Raw genomic sequence first — 8,727 nt, 5'->3', positions numbered from 1 at the left:
AGGAGATTTTATCAATATTTTGTTCTAAAGTTGAAGATTATAAAGCAAAGACTGCCATCTAACGGAAACTAAAATGGAGAATAGTTCATGAAGCTTCATCAGCCTGTGCTAATGCAATAAATAAGATGACATAACCGACAACAGAACCGTACTTAGAAGTTCTAATCTGATCCTGACCGCTGTTTGAATAAATAAAAAAAACCTTGTCGATAAGATTTTGTCCCCCCTACCCCCCCATGCAGTGTGTAGTGCAAGTAAGTTCTTGCTCCATTGCCACCTGCTGCGCGATAGCGGTCATTACATTCAATTATCTTTCAAATGTGACGTCGTATTATATTGAAAAGTAAATGTATAAATAAATATATCATTTGTTGTAACAATAACAACAATTGTTAACACAATATTATAATATTGTTCAGTTAACATTGCATTCATCTGGCAAATAAAAGATAAAACAATATCAATTGTAAAGTCGTTTAGTAAAATTGTCGCAATTTCTCGTCCAAATATTGATAACAAAACTCAACAAACAATGTGTTGCGAGCTGCCATGGGCAAAATATCTCACCCTGCTCTGGGATGTCTGGGACCTCATCACCCTCCTTGAACCAAAGTGGGGGTGAGTTTGTGTTAACAAATCTTGTTTGACCCGGAAGTATTCCTCTCTGTGATGGTCATTTTAAACTAAAGAAGGCACAATGTTGCTTTTGTAACGTGCGCAGGTGAACTGAGGGATCAGCACCACGGACAGCTCCTCTCTCTCTCCCCCTCAGACTCACTGCCGCCTCAGCTCCTCCCCCTCCAGTGTGTGCGCGTGAGAGTTTGTGTGTTTCCAAAGATCCTTGAACGTGAACAGTTTCACTGAAGACTTCTCCTCCTCAAACACGCGCCCGGACCCACCGCAGCGTCGCCACGGTCTGGGGTGTCAGAATCCTCGCAGTCATGGAGACCCGGGCTGGAGTACCCCCGGGGTGCAACTGGCTCTCTGTGCATGTGTGGCTGATGGTCGCGGCTCAGATCCTCCAGAACCCGGCGGCGGAGATCACCTGCGGGTCCTGCCCGCCCCCACTTCAACTTCACCCGCAGGAGCCGCGGCTCGGGACCCGGGGCCAGACGGACCCCCTGAGAGAAGCCCAAGTGGAGTTTCGGAAAGTCGCTTTTGAAACTGATCGCGTTAGATCTGGATCCTCTGAGGGTGAGAATCCGGGCGGAGTATTCGGGGCGGAGGAAGGAACCCTCTCCGGTTTTGGGGGAGACGCGCCCCGGAGAGTCAAGAGAAGCGATTTCTTGGAGCCGGGCGAGGACGGGCGAGCTTTGCTGGAGGGACACGGGCAGGGGAGGTCTGAGCTCGGGTGGAACCGAGAGGGCGAGAGAGGAAGTACCCGACAGGACGAGCCCAGGATCGGCAGCAGCACCTTCGCGCTCACCGGAGACTCTGCGCACAACCACGCGGTGGTTTACTGGTCTGGACCCAACAGCAGCGTGAGTTACTGGTTCCGAATCTCTTCAGTAGATGCGCTTCTGAGAGTCTTGCTCAGTTGAAGGAGGAATAAACGGGGCTGCGGTGCATCCACTGTTCACTGTAAATATAAATGAAACTTTAAGACGTTTAACACTTACTCTCTCAAAGTGAAAACATGACAGTTCTTGGAAAATGAAGTTGCGCTGAAACTATCGTCTCGCCTTGGTTGGGAAAATGATTTCCCGGCACTTTAACGTTGTTTTTGACAATAATTTATAACATGATTGCTACTACTCGCGCCTCAGAACATGATGCAGTACCGCTGGTGTCCCACAGGGGGAGTCCGCGCGTTTGCAGAGACGCAGCTTCCTTAAATGTGTGGTAAAGACTGGATTGAGGCGCTGAAAAGATTCTGAGGCCTTTTTTATTAAGCATGCATCAAGTTGAATAGAAGATTTAGGTTTTGCTTGATTGTTTTTTTTTACTTAAAAGGGACAAGAAATAAATAGGATTTGCTCTTAAGTCACTGTCACTTTTGCTGAGGCCACTTTTTAGGCGTAACGTTGTATTTATAGGTGCTGTGGTTGCAACAGAGCTGCAATTTTAGGATTAGAATCAGAAACTTTTACTGCCAGTGTGATAAACACGTTCCTTTCTAAAAATCAAAGACAACAAACCTCACCTCATGTTGGCAGCCATCAGAACTATTGGTGTGTATTTGCAAGAATCCAGAATCAAGATACGTTTCACGATACAGGGACAACGATACGATATATCGAGATACTGCAGTAACAAGAATGTACTTGTAGTATTGTCGAGCACTTAACTGTGATGTTGCAGAATTTACAGACCACATGACTCTTGCAGAGTTGTAACTGCTGTCGCACAAATACTGTATGTCCAAACATCAGCTTTAAAAAAGCCGCTGAAGTCTATGTATCCTCTTGTCCTCAGTCATTGCCGAGATCTGGCAGGATTTCATCCGAAAGCAGCCGAAAGTTTAAGAAAAAAAATTAATAATCACTGTGAATACTTATTATTTAAAAAAAGAAAAAAAATGAAATAATTTATTTAACCCTTGTATTATCTCTGGGTCAAGTTGACCCAAAGCCCCGGAAAAAAACGTGTTTGTGGTTCACTTTGACCCAGAGGTTATATAAGAGATAACCCAAAATAACTATAGTAAGGAATAACATGAAAAAATTATAGCCCGACACAATTTTGATCTGACGGTAACTTCACGATGAACCGTTTCTAAAACCCTTTGGTCGCTGACCCTCCAGGCCAGATCAACACGGGCGTCCTCTGTCACACTCTCATGCACAAATGTCTGCCCCAGTTGGCAAAGAGTCTCAGAACACATGAGGCCAAAATATCACACATTAGTTGGCGTGTGAGCCCGAGTATGTGTGTGTGTGTGTGTGTGCGATCGTTGTTTTTCTCTCTCAACTTGAAATCCTCATAATTAACTCGGTGACAGCAACTGCTTTTTCTCGGGTTCTTCCGCGGAGAGTCTGAATCAATCTGGTCCTCGGGAGGATCTTTGGGAGAGCTGGTACTTTATCTTCAGCAGCTTAGGAGACTTAAAGTCCTTCAGCTCGAGAGTGTCTGCTGGAGGAAACACTCACCAGCTCTCTTCGCTGTTTAGTGCTCATTGGACGTAAACATCTGAAGAAATACCTGCTTGTTTTGAGGAGCCATGTTGGCTTCACATACGATCATATTGAAGCCTCATGTGTGCGAAGGTTGAACTTATCATTTGAAATGATTCAAAGCTTTTTTTTTTTGATGCACTGAGACTCTTTGTTGTGCTCGCTCAGTCTGAGGCAGGATTAGCATAGACCCCGTGAAAAGAAGCCTTGACTCGAGTGGTCTTTAAAGCCACGGCGACTCGTGCAGAGAGACAGGTCACTAGTATCTGGCAGGTCATCAATGGAGCCGACAGACCGCGTTTTGAATTTCCTGAATCCCTGCGGGGACCGAGGAGCCGGCGCCGACGTTTGTGATGTGGGTCGGCAGAAATGTCAAAAACACTCGCGCGTGCAGGTTTGAGTTCGTCCGCGAGTCACCCCTGAACACATTGTTGAATCTGAGGAGGCGTGAATGTTGCAGGAGTCACACGGATGTTTCTCCCTTTAACACCTAACCTTACTTTGATTTCATTTTTTAATGTTACGTCTGTTTGAATTATATTCATAGGTTTTTATACGATTGTATATTTCAAATTATAGACCATTTCTATTTTGTATACATCGTACAAGTACAATCTTAACTCTGATTATATCTCAACTATAATCAAACAATTTTCAACTTTAATCAAAAACAATTTAACTATAAACAAACAATTTTCAATTTTAATCAAAAAATGTTCAACTATAATCAAACAATTTTCAACTTTAATCAAATAATTTTCAACTTTAACCGAACAATTTCAACTGTATTTAAACGATTTTCAACTTTAATAAAAAAAAATTCAACTATAAACAAACAATTTTCAACTTTAATCAAACAACTTTCAACTGTAATAAAAATATTGATAGGTAAAATCAGATATTTTTCAGGTCAAATAATTGTGTTTATATTGAAAAGAATCAGAAAAAATCTTATTTTATTATTAATTATTTCTTCCTAGCATTGAAATTATGATTCTATTCATTTTAAGTCACAGAATGATGATGTCATCTGTGTCATGATTACTTTGTCATGTGATCATTTATTGATGTCGTGTGAACATGATGATCGTCTTGAAGACACTTGTGTTAATTCTATTGTTTTTATTACTCATTTGATGCTTTGGATATTTTTCATTTCATTCTGCGACCACGAGGTTCAGTGTTACAGTCACTCATTGAAAAATGTGCTGAGATCCAAGTGAAGCCACGAAACCATATTTCATTGCTAGTTTCTGCTAAAGGTCAGAGCAGGCACTTAAAAGTGTCACGTCATGTTAAAAACTCCACTCCTGGCATTAAGGCCCGTCCAGGAAGCTATTCAATCAGAGCGCAGTGCAGTTTCCGCTGCGGAGATCCTGGATCAGATGCTTCTAAAAGCTTTGAAGCGACGAGATCCAGCCGAGTATTCGTCACACTAATGGTGTCGTTATGTTTCCGCCGTGATTGTCACTGATGGAGACGACTTCATAGGCTGAGCCTGTGTGTGTGTCTGAGTGCGAACGTGTGTGTGTGTGTGTCTGTGTTCTTACATGTGTGTGTCTGCGTTCTTACATGTGTGTGTGTGTGTCTGTGTTCTTACATGTGTGTGTGTGTGTGTCTGCGTGATTACATGTGTGTGTGTGTCTGAGTGCTTAAATGTGTGTGTGTGTGTGTCTGAGTGCGTACATGTGTGTGTGTGTCTGTGTTCTTACATGTGTGTGTGTGTGTGTGTGTGTGTGTTCTTACATGTGTGTGTGTGTGTGTCTGTGTTCTTACATGTGTGTGTGTGTGTGTGCCTGCGTGATTACATGTGTGTGTGTGTCTGTGTGATTACATGTGTGTGTGTGTGTCTGCGTTCTTACATGTGTGTGTGTGTGTGTCTGTGTTCTTACATGTGTGTGTGTGTGTGTCTGCGTGATTACATGTGTGTGTGTGTCTGTGTGATTACATGTGTGTGTGTGTGTGTCTGAGTGCATACATGTGTGTGTGTGTCTGTGTTCTTACATGTGTGTGTGTGTGTGTCTGTGTGATTACATGTGTGTGTGTGTGTGTCTGCGTGATTACATGTGTGTGTGTCTGTGTTCTTACATGTGTGTGTGTGTGTCTGCGTGCTTACATGTGTGTGTGTGTCTGTGTTCTTACATGTGTGTGTGTGTCTGTGTTCTTACATGTGTGTGTGTGTGTGTCTGCGTGCTTACATGTGTGTGTGTCTGCGTGATTACATGTGTGTGTGTGTGTGTCTGCGTGCTTACATGCGTGTGTGTGTCTGCGTTCTTACATGTGTGTGTGTGTGTCTGCGTGCTTACATGTGTGTGTGTGTGTGTCTGCGTGATTACATGTGTGTGTGTGTGTGTGTCTGCGTGCTTACATGTGTGTGTGTGTGTCTGCGTGCGTACATGTGTGTGTGTGTGTGTCTGCGTGATTACATGTGTGTGTGTGTGTGTGTGTCTGCGTGCTTACATGTGTGTGTGTGTCTGCGTTCTTACATGTGTGTGTGTGTGTGTGTCTGCGTGCTTACATGAGTGTGTGTGTCTGAGTGCGTACATGTGTGTGTCTGCGTTCATACATGTGTGCGTGTGTATCTGCGTGCTTGCATATCCGTGTGTGTGTCTGCATGCTTGCATATGTGTGTGTGTTAGTGTAAGTGTGTGTGTGTTTCTTCATCCATGTGCATGTGTCGTTGTGTATATTTGTGTGTGTGCCTCTTAGTTTATGTGTGTGTTTGTGTTTACCTCTGCTGTGTTAAATGTGTTGTGGGTGTGTTTGTGGGACAGAATGTTTGTGTGTGCGTTTGTGTCTGTAAGTGCATAAGTGCATGTGTGTTTATGTATTCTAGATGTGTTTATGTGTGCGTGTGCTTATTTGTTTTCGTCTGTTATCCACATGTTTGAGGGGAAGTGTGTGTGTCGAGTGACTTCATAGATGATTTCAAAAACTGATCCGTGGAATCCCTGGAGGATCAATCAGACTTCATCGTCCTGCAGAACACCAACAACATGGAAGGTCTATCTGTAGGTCAGCACCAGAGAGGTCAAAGGTCATCGCTCGTTTGACCATCTCTTCGCCTTTTCAGTTCGGATTAAACCTTCTGACGATGTTTTCCCAGCGACGTCGGTCCATCAATCGAGGCTTTGATTGACGGGATCACGACTGTCGCTCCTCAGAGTCACCAGCTTCTCGTGAAACACCGAAGCTCTGCTGCTAAACAACCACCGAACCTCACGCTGTTCTCTCTCCTCCGGCAGCAGCAGAGTGTTTGTCTGCTGCAGCACATTCTTCTCAGTCCTGGGTCACGCCCGGTTGAAACCGGAGACACCTCGCTGCATGCAGATCATTGCCAGTGTTGGTCCACGGTGGCTGCAGGAGGTTGATGGAGATGGATGTCCAGGCGTCACGCCGTCAATTAACACGCCGTCTAGTCTCAGGGAGCTACAGGTTTATTTCAGCCGCACTGACTTCACGTATCACCGTAATAACCTGATAACACACACACTGTGTGACTCTGGTGACTTGTATTTTCTTTAATGCTCCGCTCAAGCTGCGCACAAGACTCCTGGAGCCACATGATGTGAGTCTCAGTTCAGATGTGAGTCTCTGTTTAGATGTGAGTCTCAGTTCAGATGTGAGTCTCAGTTCAGATGCGAGTCTCGGCTCAGATGTGAGTCTCGGTTCAGATGTGAGTCTCAGTTCAGATGTAAGTCTCAGTTCAGATGTGAGTCTCAGTTCAGATGTGAGTCTCAGTTCAGATGTGAGTCTCAGTTCAGATGTGAGTCTCAGTTCAGATGTGAGTCTCGGTTCAGATGTGAGTCTCGGCTCAGATGTGAGTCTCGGTTCAGATGTGAGTCTCAGTTCAGATGTAAGTCTCAGTTCAGATGTGAGTCTCAGTTCAGATGTGAGTCTCAGTTCAGATGTGAGTCTCAGTTCAGGTGTGAGTCTCAGTTCAGGTGTGAGTCTCAGTTTAGATGTGAGTCTCAGTTCAGATGTGAGTCTAAGTTCAGATGTGAGTCTCAGTTCAGTTGTGAGTCTCTGTTTAGATGTGAGTCTCAGTTCAGATGTGAGTCTCAGTTCAGGTGTGAGTCTCAGTTCAGATGTGAGTCTCAGTTCAGGTGTGAGTCTCAGTTCAGATGTGAGTCTCAGTTCAGATGTGAGTCTCAGTTCAGATGTGAGTCTCCGTTCAGATGTGAGTCTCAGTTCAGATGTGAGTCTCAGTTCAGATGTGAGTCTCAGTTCAGGTGTGAGTCTCGGTTCAGATGTGAGTCTCGGTTTAGATGTGAGTCTCAGTTCAGATGTGAGTCTCAGTTCAGATGTGAGTCTCAGTTCAGATGTGAGTCTCCGTTCAGATGTGAGTCTCAGTTCAGATGTGAGTCTCAGTTCAGATGTGAGTCTCAGTTCAGGTGTGAGTCTCGGTTCAGATGTGAGTCTCGGTTTAGATGTGAGTCTCAGTTCAGATGTGAGTCTCAGTTCAGGTGTGAGTCTCGGTTCAGATGTGAGTCTCGGTTTAGATGTGAGTCTCAGTTCAGATGTGAGTCTCAGTTCAGATGTGAGTCTCAGTTCAGGTGTGAGTCGCAGTTCAGATATGAGTCTCAGTTCAGATGTGAGGCTCAGTTCAGATGTGAGGCTCAGTTCAGATGTGAGTCGCAGTTCAGATGTGAGTCTCAGTTTAGATGTGAGTCTCTGTTCAGATGTGAGTCTCTGTTCAGATGTGAGTCTCAGTTTGGATGTGAGTCTCAGTTCAGTTGTGAGTCTCTGTTTAGATGTGAGTCTCAGTTCAGATGTGAGTCTCAGTTCAGATGTGAGTCTCAGTTCAGATGTGAGTCTCTGTTGAGATGTGAGTCTCAGTTCAGATGTGAGTCTCAGTTCAGATGTGAGTCTCAGTTTGGATGTGAGTCTAAGTTCAGTTGTGAGTCTCAGTTCAGATGTGAGTCTCAGTTCAGATGTGAGTCTCTGTTCAGATGTGAGTCTCAGTTTGGATGTGAGTCTCAGTTCAGTTGTGAGTCTCTGTTTAGATGTGAGTCTCTGTTGAGATGTGAGTCTCAGTTCAGATCTGAGTCTCAGTTCAGATGTGAGTCTCTGTTCAGATGTGAGTCTCAGTTCAGGTGTGAGTCTCAGTTCAGATGTGAGTCTCTGTTCAGATGTGAGTCTCAGTTCAGATCTGAGTCTCAGTTCAGATCTGAGTCTAAATTTAGATGTGAGTCTCAGTTCAGATGTGAGTCTAATTCTGCTTCTCTGATGGATGTTTAGTCAGGACACGTTCTGGACTAATAAAGAGATTTTAGATGGGAACTGGTTCGGATCCTTATCAATAATGTACCAAAGTAAAGCCACCTGAGTTTGAAGGCTTTGATGTGAAACTTCAAACGTGATTAGAAGCTAGTTAGCAGGCCTGTGAGGAAGGCGGACATTTTGTTTTTAAAAATGTAAAGCGCGTAAAAAAACCCAACACACTCAAACGTTGTTACTTCAAATAGAATAAATGACTTTGAGGATTTATTAAATTCCCCCTGGTTTCTCTGTTTCGTCCGTGTTTCTTGTGTTAGCATGTTAGCGTCACCGCAATTAGTTGGCATTATTTTGGTCAATAAAGTTGTTAATATCCTTTTAGTTATCTGTGTAC

General features: G+C 44.0%; 1 protein-coding gene across 1 annotated transcript in view; it reads left to right on the top strand.

Moving 5' to 3' along the window:
* The first annotated feature begins 873 nt into the window (after nt 1-873).
* sorcs3a (sortilin related VPS10 domain containing receptor 3a) overlaps nt 874-8,727 on the top strand; it is a 98,995-nt gene continuing 91,141 nt past the window's right edge. The window contains exon 1 of the mRNA XM_087801272.1: nt 874-1,481. Coding sequence (XP_087657398.1) covers nt 942-1,481 — 540 coding nt within the window. The 5' untranslated portion in view covers nt 874-941. The remainder of the gene's footprint in view (nt 1,482-8,727) is intronic.

Source organism: Callionymus lyra, chromosome 1, assembly GCF_982586985.1.
Source record: "Callionymus lyra chromosome 1, fCalLyr1.hap1.1, whole genome shotgun sequence".
In the NCBI taxonomy this organism is placed as follows: Eukaryota; Metazoa; Chordata; class Actinopteri; order Syngnathiformes; family Callionymidae; genus Callionymus; species Callionymus lyra.
Note: the sequence above shows the minus strand (reverse complement) of the source record. Positions and strands in the feature narration are given on the sequence as shown.